Genomic DNA, 20583 nt, shown 5'->3' with positions numbered 1-20583 from the left:
TTGTCAGAGTTACTAAATAGATGTAAGATCGATTGTATGTACTTGCTTTATTTAATCCAGATGTTTGTATTTTGCATACTTTCAGAGGTAATAAATAGGCAACATCAAAGAAAATTTATGGAGTAATGCAGGCAGAGGAAAATGCATAATGAAATGCTGGACAAAGACATCTTTACATTTGCTGTCAGAATGAATTATTCTTCTCAATACACATATCCCAACAGCATGACCTGCTGAGCAGCTTGCAAGGCACCCAGAGCCTTCTGACTTTACCTTCACTGCTCATTTCTATGCCTACAATGGTTGAAAGATCTTTGTTTATCACCCAAATACACATATTCTGATTTTTTTTCTCCCTTCTTTGAAGATTATCACTATTTAAAGATCCAGAAGGATCCAGTAGTTCTTTGTGTAATACCCATCAGGGACCTCTGTGGCTCTGCAATTTTAAAGTGTGTTAAGGTAGAAGTGTTAATGCTGGGCTGGAGAAGGAGAAAGAGAAATGTTGGTTTTTTTCCCCCTTTTCTCTGTTCTTTCTCTTTTCAGTGATTTTTTCTTTATTTTTTTTTCATAGATAATATGTAGCATGAGGTCTTCTTATTTTGTGGGTTAAAAGTAAGTTTAATTTATATAAGGGAAAAGGAGACTTTTTTCTCCTTTTACTGTGTTGGAGATTAATCTTAGTAAATATGGATTTACAGTGAGCTTTTATGCACCATCACATATTTCTCACTGGTAATTCAGGGCTCAGCTCCTCATCTCTTTTTGGCATGCCAAATTTTATTCTTAGACAGTCGTGTTACTATTAGAGACATTTGTTTTTAATATTAGAAGTGGAGGTTGCAGTTTCTCATTCATCAGGACACATTACAATGTGATGGGTTAGTGGCTGCTTTTTGGGACTTGGTGCTGTGTTTGTGCTCCAGGGGAAAAGGAGGGAGAAATCTTTGGGAAAACCCAAATATTTTAACACACCAAGTCACTTCTCTGACTTTTTAGAAAAAGAACTTTAACATTAAAATCAAGATGTCTATGAGGGTTGTCTGAATTTTTGCCCAGAAATACCTTCTAACTTTCAGCAGCTGAAGTTAATGGAAGTACAAACACACATGTGACATATGTGTAAACTATTAATATCTAGTTTTCAGTGCTGGCAAGTTTATTAGAGTTTGGATTAACTACATGCTCATTAAGTTTTGTCACTTTTGTAACTTTTGTCTTTTCAGACTGGAGACTTTAAAGAACATGTTTGATTCATTTTAAGAAAAACAACCAAAACACCAAAACCCAACCCAAACAAACAAAAAACCCCTAACCCAACAAATAACTGCAGAATGTTTCCTAAAGTGTTTTGTTCAGAGGAGGGACATTTCTGGTGTGACATTAAAGAAACCTGACGTAGATCACAACTAAATTTTTCAAGTATTAGCATTGCCACTGGCTCTCTGCCCTGTGCAGCACAGGCAGGAAATATGAGCCAAATCGTGTTTTACTGAGCAGTTCCTATGGCTTTATACCTCTACAGATTTATGATTTGCTAAGCTTAGAGTTGTATCAATTAACTGCAACGTACTGAGGAGGGAGGAGTGTGGTTTGTGTGCTGTGATATGTCCACAAATGTTTCTTAAAGAAAAAAAACCTGACAGCTACCTCAGTGACATTGCCTTCCAGAAATGTACCATAACTTAATTTACTACTTATTTATTAGGATCAGGAAGAGGAGAAGGATGAAATTCCAGAATTCCTTGAGCCTCATCTGGAGCTTAATGGCCAGTTTAGAGTTGCCTCACCACAATACAATGGTCCTTTGTTTCCTCCAGTGGCTTCTGCTCCTCAGCAGCCTGCTGATATTTTGGATGAGCTGATTCAAAGGAGAGAAACTATAGAAAACAAGTTGGTAAATTGGTGAGTTGCAATTTAACAAAGTGCCAAAGAATATATGTGAAAGAAGGAATGATTCCCTAATGATCTTTCACTTTTTTCTCGCCTCCATTTCCTCCTTATCCATCTTCCTTTGAGCTACCTTGCATTTTATGTCAATAATGCTCTTTTGTGTGCTCTTAGGTGTCTTGATGTTTGCTGATAATTAAATGGGTTTTATTCTGCCAGGGTGGAACAAGAAGTAATGGCAAAAATTATTGATGAGATGCACCCAGCTCAGAAAGAAACAGTGCCCAACATTAGCAGCTCAGACAGTGAAGACAGTGAGGTTGTAAACCCTGGCATTGGTAAGTAGGAATTATTACAGATGGATGATCTCAAATTTTGGCGAATTTTAATAAGTTGTGTAGGTGGCTGTTGCCTCAGCTTAGAAGTGGATAATCCTGGACCAGTGAAACTGTGAAAAGCAGCAGTGCACACCTGAATTTATGCTGAGACAGAGCAAGTGTTACAAGGCCATTGAAATAAATTATCTAAAATAAAAAGAAAAGGAAGACTTAGAATAACTATACAAATCACCTTCTGTTATTGGCTGCCTAAATCACATTTGGCATTTTGCTGAGCCTGTAACGTTTGTTTGCCTTTCTTTTTGTAATAGATATGTCCAAAATTACTTCTGTTATGAATGTGTGAGAATGGAGAGAAAAGCATTTCTCCTGTGATGTCACTGCCTGTGCTGATGCCTTCTTTTATGCTCCTGATTTGTTCCTTTACTGTTTATCTGGGAGGTTAAAAAAAATTCCTTTTTGCAAAGGAATGTTTAAGATTTCATAGAGAGTGAGTGGCTGCAGAACAGTACACGGATTTTAGGAGACCTGGCTGTGTGCTTCACATTCTTTCATTTGCAGTTGAAGTCGCAGGTGGTGGAGGACTTCAGCTCTTTGTCAATGCTGGTGTCCCTGTGGACTCAGAAATGATAAATCATTTTGTGAAGGAAGCTCTCAGTGAAACCATTGCAACCATGCTGGGTGACAATAAGGCTCAGAAAACAGTTCCTGATCCAAGTGTTCCCTCCAGCACAACCACAGTGATGGTAAGAGTGTTTCATTCAAGCTTTTCTGCTGAACTTTTGAGGGACGTGGTACTGAATTTCATGTTGTTGAAACATAGCTTGTGTTATTTTCAACCAAAAATGGTTATTCTGCTTTCTTGCAAACAAATGAGAGATGAAGAAATTAATTTTCTCATCTAAGAAGAAATGGAAGCTGAGAGCAATATTATTTTTGGTCTTACGGGCTTGTAGCCATTTTTTGATATCTGTTAAAATGACTATTAATTCTTTCTGAGTTTTGCCTTCAGTAGTTTTGAATAAATGCTTAATTGATGAGTAGAGCTTCCTGTAATACAGGATAATTTCCTGTGTTCCCTTTGATAATCAAATGACAGCTGGCTCTTGCTTTGATAACAGCATGACTGTGCTGCAATCTGGTGTTGTGTAATGTCTTTGGGATGCTTGTGGAAATTGCTGTGCTCAGAGATCCAGCTATGGAAGGCTTTGTTGAAAGTGGCATCAGTCATTCTGTCCTGCTGCAGTGCAGTTAGCCTGAACCACCTCCTCCTGCCTGCTGCAAGGGATAAATGGGTAATTCTGTATGCAAAAGTAAAGGTTTCACTGCTGAGGGCTCAACCTCAGCCCCCCAGCATCTCTTCCACTCCATTACAGATTGAGGAGAGCCTGATGTTCCTCTCAGCTTGTTCTTCTGATGTTCAGAAACCTCTTCTGTTCTCCATTCTGTGTTTACTGTGATGCCTGGAAAGGCTGACCTGGAACAGAGATTAGACAGAGCAAAAGGAATAAAATAGGAATTTATTGAAAGGATTCACCTTGGGCAGTGCAAGAGCCTGGCTGGGGCTGCACCCAAATCAAATCCAAGATGGATCCTGGTCGCGAGTTTTTACACTTTTGTAAATTTTGGTTCATCTTGGGGTCAATTGTCCAACCACAGCCCCAGGCTATGGAGTCTCAGCCCCTGCCTTGCCCCCTTTCCCTCACTGTTGTTTCTGATTTTTGGGTACTGAGTGTCCTTGATTCTCCAGCTGGGCAGGGATTGTTTTGTCACTGCCCTGTGAAGAGACCAACACCTAATATGAAGTTTCAGAGTCACACACTAAGCAGCAGAGAAAAATATAAAAGCTAAACCCAAGGCTTCAATGGATCTTCCTTTTGTTTCTCTATCAGCTTAAACTGAAGTATCCTTTAGATGAAGTGGTTGGGTTTTCCTTGCTGTATGTATTTGTGCACTTCACAGGATTAGTTTTGTCCTCTTTGGCCTTTGTTTGATTATCCTAAGGAAAGCAACCATCCATATGTGGACCATTTTTTGACTCTTGCTGCACTTTGATATTTTCCAGTTTAGATTGGTTTCAAGCACAGGTAACACTAAAATGCTAACAGACAGTTTCAGTAATAATGTGGTCTCCAGGGTGGGTTTTCCTCAATGCCTTGAGCTGTAGTTGTGATTCTCTCCTGCCTTTATTGGAATCCCAAGTAGCTAATTATGTTTTTTTTTTAAATCTTTCCACATTTGTAGCATGATAGCACAAGTTAAAGGATAGCTAGCAAAGTTTTTTTTTAATTATTCTTTTTCCATTTGTGCTCAGTCTACAGGAGAAGTTCTTGAAAATGTAGTTTATGCATTCTTGATTTCTCCCTTCCCACTGTGAATTTTCATATCTTTCAGCTGTTACTGAGTTCCTTGGTGTTCACGATGTCACACAGTTGGGTGTGAGCTGCCAAATGTGTTGGCAGGTTCCATTTCCCATGAGAAATTTTAATAAAAATCATCAGCCTGAGGACATACTCTTCAGAAACTAGCCTGGAAGTCTCACTTTAGCCTCATTGCCTCGTTTTCTTTATGAAATGTCAGAGAACAAGGCTGGAAAAAACCTGGCAAGGTGCAGCATATTCCTCCCCAGCAGGCCAAACAACAGCCATCATATTTGCTTGTCAGATTTATGTCCATTGCTGTCATCTTTTTAAGGAACATCACAATTCTGTTTGTGCTTCTTTTAGTGCTTTGCTGCCTTGGTTATTGCTTTGTTGGTAATCTTCTTTTAGCTGGTTCTTCTTACCATAAAATCATCACACTGACTCTATTTTATTCATGTCATGAAATGTTTTTTGCTTAACATTGTCTCAAATGCTTTATTAAAATCCATATAATAATGGAATTAATATTTAGACTGGACCTTAGGAAGCATTTCTTTACCAAGTGGGTGGTTAAACATGGGATTAGGCTTCCTGGAGAGGTGGTTGGTATCCCAGACCTCTCAGTATTTCAAAGGCATTTGGACAACGCCTTTAACAACAAATTGCAGCTTTTGGTCAGCCCTGACTTGATCAGGCAGTTAGACTGGATGATGATTGTAGTTCCCTTCCAACTGAAATAGTCTGTTCTGTTCTATACATAATGATTTCCCAATTTAATCATTTCACTTCCTAATTCACTGGTTGTAATTTATTTTGTCCTGATGCAGCTTCCTGGAGGAGTTAAATCCACGGGAGCAGCAACTGTTCCTGTTCTGTGATGAGCTGCCTTTCCCTCTCTTCCTCAGCTCTCTCTGGGGCTCCTGGGAAGGCAGGAATTCTGTACAGAGATCCTGACTGTGGTTATGATTTTTCTTCCCCTCAGGAGGCTCCTATGCCTACTCCAGTGCCAACACCCCAGGCCACACCACCACCAACACCACCTTCAGAAAAAGAATTGCCTCGGGTCAAAACTCCAGATTCGTCTCCATCTCCTCCAGAGATGACTGGGGATGTTCGTGGACATGAAAAAATTAAAGAAACAGGTATTGAAAATAATCATTGAAGTTTAGAAGCAGCAAATATGCTTTAATCTACTGCCTTTAATTTTCTTCTTCAAAGAAATGTTATCTTTCAAGATAAATATTCTTGAGGCTATAATTCAAGTGGAAACTCATGTTCTACAAAAATTTATGGGCTAATTTATATAGAAAGCAAACATCTTTTATTTGGTAACAGTTCTGTTTTCAAAATTAATGCACATTTCTATGGTCTGTGTGATTTCCACCCCTCCAAACCCCTCCACACTTTCTCACATCAGAAAAATAGCTGTCTTTTGCTCCTTCCTGTGCTTGTAATGTTAATTAAATCAAATGTACACTCTTCAAGTAAAGCAGCTTGGTTTTTTAAAATGCAGAGCAGTCTCCCTTGAGGAAGAAATTGAGGTTTTATTCAAACTTCTTCAGGTGCCAGCACTGTACTTAAAAGAAGCAATTCTTCATCTAGTCTTTATCAAAAGATATCACAAAAACTGCAAGTGCTTGGTAGAACTGACTTTCTCTGTCTGAGATATATTTCCTGCTTTCCTTTCTGATCTGAAATTTGATTTCCCACGTGCAGGAGTTGAGATTGCAGCTGCCATGTGCCCTGTGGTCACCCGTGTGGTCACCCCTGTGGTCACCCCTGTCACCACACCTCCCCCAGTAGCCACACCGAGCCCTCCTGTCTCAGAATGGGGCTCCCAAGCTGAAGAAAGGGAAAATCCAAAGCTTCCAAACCCGTGGGATGGTGCAGAACTTCCTCTGGAAGAAGAGAATCCCAGTCCTGGCCCTGAAGAACCATTCCATCCAAGGACTCTGTGAGTTCAACAGGCTGCACAATCTTCTTAAAAACTGAAATGTGTATATTCTTTCCACATATATGCTCAAAATGTCAGCAGAAAGAAATGCTTAATGTATATACCAGGAGGCATTTGGGATAAGCTGAGATTGGGTTTTCATTTTTCTAATTCCTTCTCTCTTTCATATTTAGAGAAAAATATTATATCAGGGCCTTTCTCAGGATTTATCAGCCTTTATTCATGGCCCTGCTGAACGCTGTACTTAGTAAACTTGTATTGCTACACCTGCCAGTAACACATAGAGTGACAATGAAATACTGTGTTATTAGCATTTTAATTTTTGTGTTACCTCCTTGGGAAGACACATGGTAATTTTTAGTTACAACCAGAAACTCTCAGATAACATTATTTAACATGTTAACTCTTGAACTATTCTGTAAAATGCTGTGCTCTTGCATTGAAAAAAATACTTCAAAATTAGTTTCTTTTCAGCATTGAGTTAAGATGCTGGTCTGCACTGCTCAGCCTGTCTTGGTGTATTCACAGTGCACGTTCTGACCTTGCAGGGAGATGTCAGTGGTCAATGATGAGGAGCCAGAGACCTTGGTTTTACCATCTCAGCAGCTGCCAGTGAGGCCCTTTGAGCCCCTTCCCTGCCATGCCCTGGTGCCATCACCTGTGGCCACGCTCAGCTCCGGGGTGTCCACGCAGGAGAGCAGCCTCACCCCCACCGAGCCTGACACCACGGACAGACCCCTCTCAGAAGGGGAGGTGCTCTTCACCTATGAGCGGCCACTGCCTGCAGCAGGTAACCTGTAACTGCCTGGTGTTTGCACCACTTCATTAGTGGCTTGTCTGAAGTTTCTTCTGTCTTCACTCAGAGCCAGGATTAAAAAACACGAAAGAGACGAATTTCCTCGTCTTCAGGCTTGGTTGTTTATTAAATCGTACCTAAAGTACAGAGAGTTCTGCAACACTTCCAGCTACCAGCTAAAAGTGAGCAAAATGGAGATGAACCTAGCTAGTTACAAGATCTCTTAAAGCTAAACAGTCCAATAGAGAATTAACACCTGTATTATTTATACTTTTAACCCAATAACCAAATTCCCATGACCCTCAGTGCAGCACTAACTGTCCAACCAGAAACTACTGCCTGAAACCATGAAGAAGGAAGATGAACACCAAAAGAGATACCACTCAAAATCCTCCATCTTGTCCCATACCTATTACTATATTATAAAAACCCCAAATTTCAAAACCCTTCCCCATGTGAAAGCACACATTTCTATTTAACTCCACACCTGTGGTTTTAACTCCATCACTCAAATTTGGAGCCTTCTCCAAGGCCTCAGGTCCAAAGCAGTGTTCTTGAGGGGGTCACTGTCAGAAAGCACAGAAAGCTCAAAAAGTGGTAACCAACTGTGGAAATCAGAATTGGAATTATTTCTTATTCCTCTAAAGCTGAAAGCATTAACTTCCAGTTCATGAAGATTGACAAGACCTTGTTCTTTTTCCTGTAGCTGAACAAAATGCTGCTGTTTATTAAAGAAAAAAGATTCAATCTGCTCTTTTGTCATGAGATCAACTTGGAAAATAATTGGGACTTGCCTTGCTTAAGTACCATGTGGTACTAAGTTGTTGTTGAAAGCAAAGTGTAAGAAATATGAAAAGAAATATGAAAATATGTCTTTATAATAGACATCCGGCAGTAGGAATTTCCAAATTTACTAAAGCACAGTGTTGCACTTCTTAAAGAATGCAGCTTGGGTTTTCTGTCATGTAACTTGAATGTTTCTAATAGTTGCAACATAAAATATTTTTCAGCCTTAGCAGAAGGAGGATTGTCTCTTCCAAACCTCACTGAGAGCTTATCCAGTACTCTCCGAGATGCCAATGAAATGGTAAGGAACTCTTTCATAAAGAATCACAGATAACGTGGGTTCCACCTTGGGCATCCTGCTGAATTGGATGTGCTTTAAACATTTTCACTCATCAACTTTTTAAATTCACACTTTTAAACCACATACTCACAAAGAGTGTTAGAATTTCAGAACACCAAACATTATACAAACTAATTTATATTTTTAAAAAGTTGGATGATTTATATACTTCTGTAGGTGAGAGATAGCTATTATGCACTTTCATTTCTTGTTTCTAGTTTTAAGGCATCTTAAACAGAATAGAACATTTCTGTGCTCTGAACTGTTGCAGCTTTGAGCCATCTTTTAATTGCTTGTGTGATTAAATTATTAAAGTGGGTTAGCTGAGCCTGGAGTTAGTTAAACCTGCTTAAAACATCAGAATAGTTTCTTATCCAATGTCTGCTGTAGTCCATGATTCTGGAAGCCTCCCAGGTCAAGGTATTCTCAATTCCCTTTCTCTTTTGTATTCCTCAAATGCCTGGACTTTCCCTCTTTGATTTTGTGTAAAGCCTCTTGTTAAGATGTATCTGTGACCTAAATTATAGGAGATATTATGGGGAAGAGAAGAGGAAGCTCTGGGGGGACCTTACCAATCTATAAGTATGTGGTGGAAAGAAGTAAGGATGACAGAGCCAGTGAAAGAGGCACAGGACACAGGTTGAAATTCAGGAAATTTGGTTTAAACATAAAAGATGTTTTTTCTGTGGAGTGGCCAAACACTGAAAGAAGGGCTGGTTTGGGCTAGACAACCTCCAGAGTTCCCTTCCCAGCTCCACAAGGGAAGTTTAATGTTCTGGAGCAGGAGTCCTGTTCTCCTGGCCTTTCCTTCCTACACATTTCTGCACATTCCTGGGAACACCTCGCCTGTGCAAAGCTTCCCATTTAATATCCATGATTTCATTCAAGTCATAGCATCAGAGAACAGCCCCAGCTGGAAGGGGCCCACAAGAATGATCAAGTCCAACTCCTGGCTCTGCACAGAACCCCCCCAAAACAACCACCACAGTTGTGAGATTCTTCCCTGAACTGAATCTTTAGGTGCCTCCTCTGACTGCCACACTTCCTCTCTTAAACTCTGGGCTTAAAAAACTCTGATATCAGATGAACCTAAATTAAAGTTCTCTTTGTCAGAGGAACATTTGCCTGCTGAGATGTTCTTCCCTCTCTTTGTCAGCTGGATGGTAGCTCCTTCTAGTATTTCTCCATCCCCAATCCAGGCTGTTTGGTTGAGGAAGGTAATTCCTCGCTGGTGAGAGCAGCTCTGCAGCCAGATTGTTGCTAGCAAAGGATGTGTGAGGATTTAACTGTTCCCCTGATCTTTGGAGGCCTGAAGGGCCTCGTTCCTCTTCAAGTGTTACAGTCTTTTGTATCAAATAAAGAATGTGCATGTCTGGGTAAAAGAAAACAGTGTGTCATCTGTTTGCTTATTTTTAAAAGCTTGAATTTTCATGACATAATTTTTCAGTGTGGAAACTTACTGTTAAAAAAAGCTTGGTTGTGAACTAAAGTAAGAATGATTCAAATTCTTACCAAAACCAGTTTTGGAGCATGTGTCATGTGGATTTTTTTGTTTTGTTTTGTTTCTTTTTTCTAGGATTATGATCCTCCAAGTGAAGGGCAGGTGCTGAGGAGAATGGATAAAGGCTGTCACAGAGATCCTGTCCTGACACTTTTAAACAAATTAAATCAAGCACCTGTTTTTGTACAAGAAGGAATTGACCACTTGGAGGTAATTTACAGTCCTTGGCTTTCCAGTACAGTAGTTTTGAAGTGATTCTTTCCTGCTCAAAAGTAGATAAAATATCCCAAGCTTATCCTTCCTGTTGGCTAGAACAGCTTCATACACTTCATTCCCTGCTGCAAGTGATCCCACTTCTGTTGGTTTTGTTCTTGTGTAAAACTCTTTAAAAACACTGAAGTCTGAGTGTTATGAAAATACTGTACATCATATGTACCTCGTTTTCCAGGTATGAGTGTCCCCATTGTCCCAAATTTGTCCTGTCACTTGGGGTACCAGGGAATTTCCTGTCACTTCAGCAATACAGGTGGAATGTTTCACAGGACAAATATCCTGCATTTAACAGCCACAGGAGTGTTTTAGGGAGCTATGAAGAGCAATCCAGCAAGTGTTTACATGTACTTTGCACATGCTGTTGATACTTATCTTGGAACAAAACCTCAAAAATTCCTATTCAGTTGGCAGAAAAAAAAAGTGACTCACAGAAAATTGTAACTATCTGCATCACAATTTTTTTGTCACACATCTGAGTTATTTCTGTGTTGGAAAATAACACTTTGGACTGGTTGTTCATTCTAACTGACATAGCGGGAGGAATGTTTGAAGGAAATGAACTTTGAATACTGCAGCAATGGTTTGTGAACACTTATTTACAGCAGATCTTGCTTTTTTTGTGGTGCTACTGATGCATATGCAGTTTCTTCCTTCTGTCTTGGTCAGTTTAGTCTAAATAATTACCAACTTGACTCACCTCCTTAGCTGTTCGTCTGTTTTTATTTTGCTAATGAGCTCTGGTGGCTGGACTTGGTGAAAAGCTTTCTACAGTGTTAACTCCCAAGGCTGCCTGTAATTGCAGTGACATTTTCTCATCAGCACTGCCAGTTACAAATGCAGCTCTAATTTGCTTTTTCCCTTTCCCATAGTCACAGACCACTCAGTGTGTCCATACCGGGCACTCATAAACTCCCCCCAGATTCTGGCAAGGTGTGTGCAGGTATCCCTCCTCCTTTAGAGGAGAATCAACATTCTCCTGTATTGCCTTAGAGTGATACTGTGCAAATGTCTGTGTGTGGATTCCACCTGTTTTCCTACATGGAAGCAAGCTGGATTTAACCTGCAGCTTTGAATGTCAGGATCCAGGGAGCCATTCCTATTTTTAGTGCCCTCCCAACCTACTTGAAAATTGAAGCTTTTATCTGACATGCAGTGCAGAGAGTCAATAGCTTTTAGATGCTGTCAATGTTTCAAGGTCAGGCAGTCAACAGTGGCCAAATCTATAATATAAAAGGCTTCATGTGCTAAAAATGTAACTTAGGTTCTGATCATGTTGAGATACCACTAACAAAATAAATGTTTGGCTGCAAGTGTTTTTCTTCTGTCCAGTACTGATAAATGTAGATCTTAACTTCAAATCTAGATGATATTTCCAGTGCTTGTTTTCTTTATCCAAGCAAATAGAGTAAGCTTAAGTTTATAAATGCTTTCAGGGATAATGTAATTAGGAAATGATGCCTGGGTTTGGAAGACTTGCACTGGTTTTTTATATGTGCTGTGGTTTTGGTGTTCTCTGCAGGATTCTGATGGCAGCCTTGGGGAGCTCAGTGAAGGTCAGAGACCGAGGCTGACCAGAGCACAGGAGAGAATCCTGATGGGAAATTCCATTTTTATGGAGCACCCGTCTGCTCAGAGCTCTGGGAACAGACCACGCCACAGTCTCCGTTCTGCATCTCCAGGGCAGCTTACCCAAACTGGAGGTACAATTACATTCTTGTTTCTTCATGATATTCATGTGGATTCTGAGGATTTTCCTTAACAGAATCTGAAATAATTCCTGACCATATGTTCAAAATCCAAAATTTACAAGCAATTCCTACAATGAAATTATTAGTGTTCCTCTTTCAAGAACTGAATTTAATTCAAGCCTTGCCTTCACTCTTATCAATTTCCTACAACTGGAATAAAAATCATGGCAAGAACGTACTTGCCTATAGAAAAGTTAACTTGTGAAGTGTGTATTTTATTCTTTTAAGTCAAATTCAGTTGTAAGAAACAGATGGAAGCAGTTTCCATTGGACAGGTGTTAACAGCAGCACTTCAAGCTGCTTCTGTCTGTCCCCTTGCTCAGCACTGCTCCTCTTTGCTTTTATCACTCCATCGTGGTGATGCTGCAGTGGCTCATAATGGCAATATATTTTAGCTCCATATATTCCTCTAATGATATGGAAATTAATTTTTTCCCAGATGGATATCTCAGGCACACTCATCTTGTACAAAGCAGGGATATGTTGCTGTGGTAAAGCAGGGAAATTTATTTTATTTCAGTTGAAAGTAGTGCTGAAACCAGTGGTCCATCCTTCCTCTTCCTTATTTTTTATCCCAGGCCCTCTGTTGCTGAAATGTGCTTCTGTAATTGTTTAATGTAGCTGCTGCAAGCATGTAGAAAGTCTTTATTTTGTTCACTGTGGTTTTAAATATGTTTAAACTAACCTAAATAATTACTATGCTGTTGCAACACAAATGTGGTTGCACTGATTCATCAAAAGTTGTGTAAATTAAAGTGATCAAACAGCTGGTTTTCTGTCCTTTTAATTTTCACATTTATGAATTTGACAAGAGAAGCTTATCTCACATTATTAACCCTTGACCAGTAGGAAGTGGATTGAAATTAAATGTGTTTAACACGTGGCAAAAACAATCTTGGAGAAAGTAGAATATTTGCTTGGTTTTGAAGTGATTAACATTTGAACTGGTCACACAGTAACCTTTTAAACCAGCTGTGACCTAACATTTTGGACAACTACACCAGTGTCAGCCTTGAAAATAAATTCTGGTACTTTATATATTGTCAGACTTTTCCTTTAAAGTAGTTTGTTGAAGGTTGTTTAAAAATTGGTTGCATGAGGTTTCCTGAGATAAGAGATTTCTCCAAGTTACTTGTTTGTGTTGGTAGAGGTCAGTCAGCACTAAGGACACTGAGATGTAGCAATAAATCAGTGATCAGATCATCTGCAGATAGTGCAGGACAAGGGGAAATGGTTTCAACTGAAAGAGGAGAGATTTAGATTAAATGTGGTGAGGAAATTCTTCCCTCTGAGGCTGGTGAGGCCCTGGCACAGGGTGCCCACAGAAGCTGTGGCTGCCCCTGGATCCCTGGAAATGTTCCAGGCGAGGTTGGACAGGGCTTGGAGCAGCCTGGGATAGTGGAGGGTGACCCTGGCCATGACAGGGGGTGGAACAGGATGAGGTTTAAGGTCCCTTTCACCTAAAACCTTTCTGGGATTGTGAGATTTCTGATTCTGTAAGTCTGTAATGGTGCTCAGGACCATGGGGTTGGAAGATGCAGAACCTGTCCCTATGTCTGTCTGTCCTTATGTCCTCCTAACCCAGACTGGCCATGGCTGTATCTGGCACAGGCTTGTATCTCCTTGTATCTTTAAAAAGAAATTTTGAGATTTATTTAGTTAAATTTAGGATGACCTTCGGCTGTCCTGTAAATATCTTAACACTTTTCAAAACAGTTCCTGCATGCGATAATGCACCAGCACTGTGTTTCTGTACTGATTTTTAAGCTCATCTCTAAATCTTGTAGTGTTATTTTTTTAACAGGGTATTTCTGGGAGGAGGCAAGTGCCCTGGACTACCAACCATAGGGGAATGCCCCGTGCTTTTACATTATCTTTATAATCCCAGACAGAGTTCTGTTGCATTCTGATGATTTTTAATTTAGTTTCCCTCCCTCCCCACCTCTGAACACAGCACAGTAATTCATTGCATTGTTAAGGAAACAACATTGTATAAAAGCTTGGATCTGCTTTCAAGACAGGAGGTGTTTTCATACCAAGGAGCAGAAATCCTTGTTTCTTTGTCCTTTTGTTAGTGAAGTCAATACTGAATAGAAAACAATCTAGTTTGGAGGGAGGGTCGGGTGTGCGGTGGAAGGAATGATCTGTGATTGTTTCCACTTTCTTTCCAAACATTTTTTCTCTTTCTACTGGGATGTGATTGCCTGTCCTTGCCTAGTGCAAGTCAACTATTTCCTGACAGTCACAACAGCTACAGTGCAGGTCCATAATTTTATTTGATAATTATTTTCAGAGCTACTACTAAATAATAGTTCCACCTCTGAGTGTTGGAGCTCACATATTTCAGGGTGTGCATCTCTGACATGAAACCTTGCAGTGGATACTCAGTTCCTCTGTCAGGATGAGTCACTCACAGAGGTGTCTGTAAGAATTTTGGGGATTGTGTTTGTGGGTTGTTTTCAGTTTTGTGGCCAGTTTTTATTTGTATTATGGAAACAGAATGTCCATTTTTAGGATGGAGCAGATGTTGCTCATGTAGGTAAATAACAGCATCTTGATGATCAGTCATTTATAAATTCTTGTTTTCAGTGCTTAAAGTCAAGGATATAAAAACCAACATGCAAATGAAATGTGGCACATGCAGTCTTAAAGTGAACAATAATTACAGTTAATTAAGCAATGATTATAGTTAATTAGGCTTAAAATTCATTCTTTGGCTCTGTATGATAGCAGAAGGCTAAAGTTAGTTCATGAGCTGTCAGTACATTTTTCATAAAAATCTTCTACACACTTGCAGGCTGCAAAACCATGATAAATGTTGGATTAGAGAGCAAATTATCCCTTTAAAAGAGACTATATACAGGTTTATTTTAGTTCATACAGGAGTGAAACATTTAATAAAGAAGCTTTTCCAATTTCTTTCCAGTAAGTGTGATAAAGCTCATTAAGCATATAATGGTATGATGAACTGTACAGCTCTGAAGCTTTCTCAGATGCTGCCACATTAGAAATCTACAGATGATAAAGCTGATTTATTTTTTCAATTTCCACAGACATGTATTTCTTATTTCATTTTTATCCCCACAAGAGCAATTTAAGGAGTATACAATAAGCCATGTAAGGAAGAAATAATTCTCTTTAACATTGCATGTCCCACTGTTGGAAGTTTGAAAGGCTGCACATTCTGCCACGTGAGTTGACTGGGAGATTGTTGTTCCAGCTCATGAAGGAATTTTTTTCTCTCAGCAGAAATTCTTGGAGATGCAAATACAAGTCCTAGTCCAATGCTTTTGGCTGAACTGGAGTCACAGCCAGGTTCAAATCCTGCTCTGCCAGCAGCCCAGCCCAGCTGCAGAATGACACCACTCCCAGAGGATCTGTCCCAGGTGAGCTGAAAGGATTTTTCCTGTGCCTAGTCATAAAAAGCAGACTGAAACCTGGAAAAATAAATTTTCCTGTTTCACTATCCTGCCTGACATCACAGAAGTGCTGCATTTAAAGTGACACATTCATCTGAGAAGCTGCAGTCCAAGTGCATGTGTGCAATAAAGGTGATTGTGTTTCCTGTGACAAATCCTTACAGTATCCCTCTTTAAAGCTCAGACCTTCTTTTTTATCTTTTCTGCACTTCCTCACAGCTTCTCAGCTCTCACAGAATCCAGTCCTGTCCAATGTTCATTGAGGCATTGCCATATTTTAGGGGCACAGTCGTTCAAATGCAGGATAACGTCCTGGATATATGGCTGAGGAAGTGACAACAGAGATTTGGCCTCATGAGTTGTCACCCACTCTGCATTCCAGGAGCTTCATCTGTCCTAGCAGGGGCAGGGTTGGAAAGACAGTGAGGATGATGAAAACCTCAGAGCACTTAAAGGTAGAGGAACATCCTATTGATCTCTGCTTCAAACCTAGGCAGTTAATTTTTTGCTACTTTATTAGTATGTGCTGTTACCTAGAGATGATGATTTACTTGCTAACTAAATTCAAATAACAAGTGGCAAAAGCTAAAAATGAGGTGCTCTCTAATATATGAGGCTTCACAGTGTGTTTGAAAGCATTACATACTTACCATGGCTGCTGTGTTCATGGATAAATTCTGTCCTTCCCTGATGGTTTATTTGTATTTAAAAGAATCTAAAGTATCTTGCATTAAACTGCCTTTGGGTTTATTTTTTTGAGCCATGATGTGTATTGTGCCATTGGTGTCTGAGCAGTCCTTAAATTTGTCACCTGAAGTGATGTGTTGCATCTTCAGAGAAGATTTTAAATGTTACACCTCTTTTACTCTGAGCTCACCAGAACAGACTTTCTTGGAATTTCTGTTCACAGGCAAAAGTGGATTCTAGCCAAAAGTGATGGGGACAAAGAGGGTAACTCGTGTCTTTCACAGAAAATATACAGACAGTTATATATTATCTTATCCTTTATCTGTAGGTAGTTATACATTATCTTATCTTTAGAAACTTTTTCTTGCATCTGAACCCTTAGTGTGGCTTTTTTTTTTTTTTGCCTGCTGGCATGTAAAACTCACTCTCCCTTCAAACCATGCAACCAAACCCCAGAACTCTGTGTGGTTTTGTTGTCTGTGTTTTTTTTCCTGAGTGTGGTTATTCCTGATTTAAGACTCTAAATCACTTTCTCACAGAGTAACTTTCTATCTTTTCTGTGAGGTGATCATACTTACAAGTGATTGCCCCATCCAGGAGAGATGTTTACTGTCGTAAGCCATATTCTGTAAGATCCTCTACTAGATCCTTCTCTGAAATTAAAAAATAATCCCTGTACCATGTGATTGGAAAGCTTGTGACAGCATTTATCTACCTTGTGACAAGGATGGAGCTGTCCCTGCTTTAATTAAAGATGGCATCTGTGTGCAGCTCTGCCATTGGATCTGCCTTGTCACTGCCTGCAGGAGACAGATTTCCTGGTAACATTATAGCAGCTGAGAGAGCAAGAGGTACTGAGGCTTTCAGGATGATTCATTCATTGTGTGCAATGTTTAAGGCAGCAATCACTTCAGACTTCGTGAAGGATTTCCTCACAAGTTACTCACTGACTCTCACATCTTGTTCTTCATCTCCAGACAGTGTTTGCCTTCATTGAAATGAAACTGTACCACCTACCTACAGAGCCAGAAGACAAATCTATGTAGGAGCAAAGTTTGCTGAGAGACCTGAGAAAATGCAGGGTTTCAGATGGTGTCCTGCTGGGCCTTGGGCTTGGGAGGTGATGGCACAGCCTGGGTGGTTTCTGCAGCCTGTGTGAGCAGGATCCTCGTGGCAGGGACGTGGAGCTGCCAGGCTTCTTTGCCCTCTGGCACTGGTGTGTAGGTCAGGTTTTCACCAGCAGAAAGAGCACTGAGTTTTCACACAGGGCACGAGTAAATGCCTTTTTGTCAAGGAAGAGTGAAGTCTGTGTGGTCACTCAGTCCAAAACAAATGGCTTAAGTCATACAGGAATTTTCTTATCTACCCAAATTCCTTGGCTGCTTCTCCATTTCTGGCATTAGATTTTTTTTTGTTTTGTTTTGAGATTTATACATGCTTTTAGCCACTGTTAGACAGAAAGCCAGACTAAAGGCATCTTTACTTTGACCCCTCCTGTCCATTCTTGTGCAACAATACAGGAATTGACTGTTATTTGTGGCCATTTTGCCCCCATGGTCTTAGGTCTAAGAAGCAAGAGAATGACTTGGAGGAAGCTGGGCTCTTCCTATTCTAAATAAATCATTTTGATCATGGGAGGGACAGGAACATTGAAGTCATTTTTGCGTGGCTACACATTCCAGAGATGGTAAATCTAAATAATTTGAAGTCCCAAATGCATTGTTAAAATCGTAGAAAATCACTTGGTTGCAAAATATTTTCATAATATTCTTATATAAGTATGGATGTTTTTATACAATCCACATTTTTCAAGTGGGATTGTCACTTTGGTATTCTCATTAGTTTTCATTTTTTAGTATTTCAAAAGACATGTTTTTTTAATCTTCAGGAATGCATAATTGTGGGTTATGAATCTGTGTTATCTCTCAACTTCTGTTTGCAGCTCGGTTCAGTTTAAACTGAGTTTTGCTGTATTATAAATCCAATAGAAAAGAAACCACTTCAGATGGACCCATGAGAACTGTTATACTGCTGACATTTAATGTTAATTTTATATATTGGTGTCCTACAGTCATGTTTCCATGAGACCTTCACGCTCTCAGAAAATAACCTCAACTCTTTCTCATCCTGTCTGCTTTAAATTTGTCTGTCTTAAGAGAAGCCTTAAGTCTTCCAGACAGGCACATAGTGACAGGACAAGGGACAGTGGTGATTGTAAACTGCTAGAGGGCAGGGTTAGATTAGAGATTAGGAAGAAATTCTCCCCTGTCAGGGTGGTGAGGCACTGGCACAGGTTGCTCAGAGAAGCTGTGGCTGCCCCATCTCTGGAAGTGTCCATGACCAGACTGGATGGGGCTTGGAGCAACCAGTTCTAAAAACATGGCCAAGGAAATAGATTTTAGATTTGGTCTGGGTTTTCCAATGCATGTGCTGAAATTTTTATATTTCTTTTCTCTTTTATCTTTCTCTTGCTAGTCAGGAGGGTAATACCTAGGGAGATATCCTGGGTATTGAAGAAAGCCAGGGAAATTTAATGTTCTTTCCACTACATGCTTTGAGTAAAAATTGAAAGTCTCCTGTGTCTTCAGGTCTAAATGGCACTTTTCCATCCACTCCTGCTGCTCCCAGGATGTTTGTCTAGAGGGAATAGCTGTAATAGGCTAATTCAGAGCTGAATTCTCTTGAAGTCAGATGTAGGGAGAGCAAGTGCACACATTTAATGAATCTTTAAAAACTTCTTTGGATGTTTCTTGAAGCTGGATATAATCTTTCTGTGCTTTTACATCAAAGGTGAGATTTGTAATGTGATTTTTAATGTTTGATACCTAGGAGGAAAGTCAAGGAGCTGCACATGTTGGGACTGTGAGACCCCAAGTTATCTTTGTGAGAAGGAAATCTGAGGAGATGCAACAAGAAGGTAAATCAATGTCAATATGCAGAGTTCTCTCAGTTAAGCACATCACTTCTAAATATTGTTGTGTACTGACATAATAGTGCTGATTTTTAAAAATTTGGTTTTCATTACTACAGCATTTTCAGCCATTTCTGTATCCATGGTTCATACATGTGTACAAAGTTTGGGCTGTATGTGTAATAGTTATGTTATTGTTGGGGTGCACTGAAAGGATGGGAAATTCAGCCTGGAGAAGGCTCCAGGGAGACCTTAGAGTCCCTTCCAGTGTTTAAATGAGATCAAGAAATCTGGAGAGGGACTTTGGACCAGGGATGGAGTGGCAAGACAATGGGCAGTGGCTTCACATTGACAGAGGGCTGGGTTAGATGGGATATTGGGAAGGAATTCTTCCCAGTGAGGGTGGGGAGGCCCTGGCACAGGGTGCCCAGAGAAGCTGTGGCTGCCCCTGGATCCCTGGAAGTGTCCAAGGCCAGGCTGGACAGGGCTTGGAGCAGCCTGGGATAGTGGAAGGTCCCTTCCACCCCAAACCATTCTATGGTTCTATGAAAAGTATCTGTATGGAAGTCATGAGAATGTTGGCAATTAAGAATTTATTTAAATTTGGATTTGCCAAGAGCATTACAACGTGCATTTTCTGTAGTCAACTGAATCTTAATTGCTTTGTAGAGAGCTGTTCAGCAAACGAGATGTTCATAATGTTGTGATAAAGGGAGTGGCTCGTGCACTTGAGAGAACACAGGAGTGCTGCAGGAGAACTGGAAGATAATGTGAAGTTAAGATCATGCAAATGTGGGAATAAAAGAGATATTTTCAATGTTAAAATGACCTGGTGTGTAGCAGATAATGATTTTTCTCTTCTGAAGGTCACTAAGTATTATCTCTGCTATTTTTGGAGGTTGCTTAACAGTGTTTATAAAGGTGTTCAGGATGATGAAAGAGAGGGAGAGAATATCTTTTGTTTATTGTAGCTCAAGTCAGTGTTGGAATAGCATAAACTGTGCACATGACTGCCATGGGTAATTGTTTTAGCAGATAAGAAGTTTGTGGAGGTGCTACAGTGAGATGTCTAGCAGTTTTAATCTTACATTCTAAGAACAAGAATCTAAAAACCTGCCTGTCTACAATATATGCAATTATAATTGCTCCACCCTAGCACAGAGAAATTCTTCCTTCAAGCCCTTTTAAAAATAATTCTTTGAACTTCTTCCATTTAATTTTTTTAAAAACCTCTCATCGAATTCTGAGGGAATTATTCTGCTTCAAATATTTATAAGTGGTAAGAAAAGCCCCAGGCCAATGTTATTGGTCGTGGGACTTGGAACATAATTTCAAAACCGTGGTTTGCATATGAAGAAAGTTATGAATAATGTAAAACTTATCTGTGGATAATTAGTGGAAAAGCTTCCAGAGCTGAAGTGGCACAACTTAGTGCAGGTCTGTGTTTACCTATTTTTACCTCTGCATTTATCTGTACTGTAACACAAGGAATTTGGGTACGGTCCAGCTGGGTCTGTCAACTGAAAACATGTGACCAGGAGATGGCAGTAGTCAATTTTCTTTGAAAGGAACAAAAA

The 20583-nt window shown here is 39.9% G+C and overlaps 1 protein-coding gene across 5 annotated transcripts in view; it reads left to right on the top strand.

The window, feature by feature from the left end:
- Positions 1-20583, top strand: part of KIAA0586 (KIAA0586 ortholog) — a 106982-nt gene that overhangs the window by 25115 nt on the left and 61284 nt on the right. For 4 of the 5 annotated variants that reach the window (XR_015804288.1, XM_088166355.1, XM_014871396.2 and 1 more), the window contains 11 exons: positions 1709-1905; positions 2110-2228; positions 2790-2974; positions 5574-5733; positions 6308-6545; positions 7094-7335; positions 8352-8428; positions 10044-10178; positions 11761-11941; positions 15236-15375; positions 18925-19012. Coding sequence is in view for 4 of the 5 variants with exons in the window: in XM_088166355.1 (XP_088022481.1) it covers positions 1709-1905; positions 2110-2228; positions 2790-2974; positions 5574-5733; positions 6308-6545; positions 7094-7335; positions 8352-8428; positions 10044-10178; positions 11761-11941; positions 15236-15375; positions 18925-19012 (1762 nt within the window). In the remaining variant the exon portion in view is untranslated. The remainder of the gene's footprint in view (positions 1-1708; positions 1906-2109; positions 2229-2789; positions 2975-5573; positions 5734-6307; positions 6546-7093; positions 7336-8351; positions 8429-10043; positions 10179-11760; positions 11942-15235; positions 15376-18924; positions 19013-20583) is intronic. The other variant, XM_014871395.2, reaches the window with a different exon arrangement.

Source organism: Sturnus vulgaris, chromosome 6 (assembly GCF_052056855.1).
Source record: "Sturnus vulgaris isolate bStuVul1 chromosome 6, bStuVul1.hap1, whole genome shotgun sequence".
Taxonomy (NCBI): domain Eukaryota; kingdom Metazoa; phylum Chordata; class Aves; order Passeriformes; family Sturnidae; genus Sturnus; species Sturnus vulgaris.
This window is presented reverse-complemented; position numbering and strand designations above follow the sequence as displayed.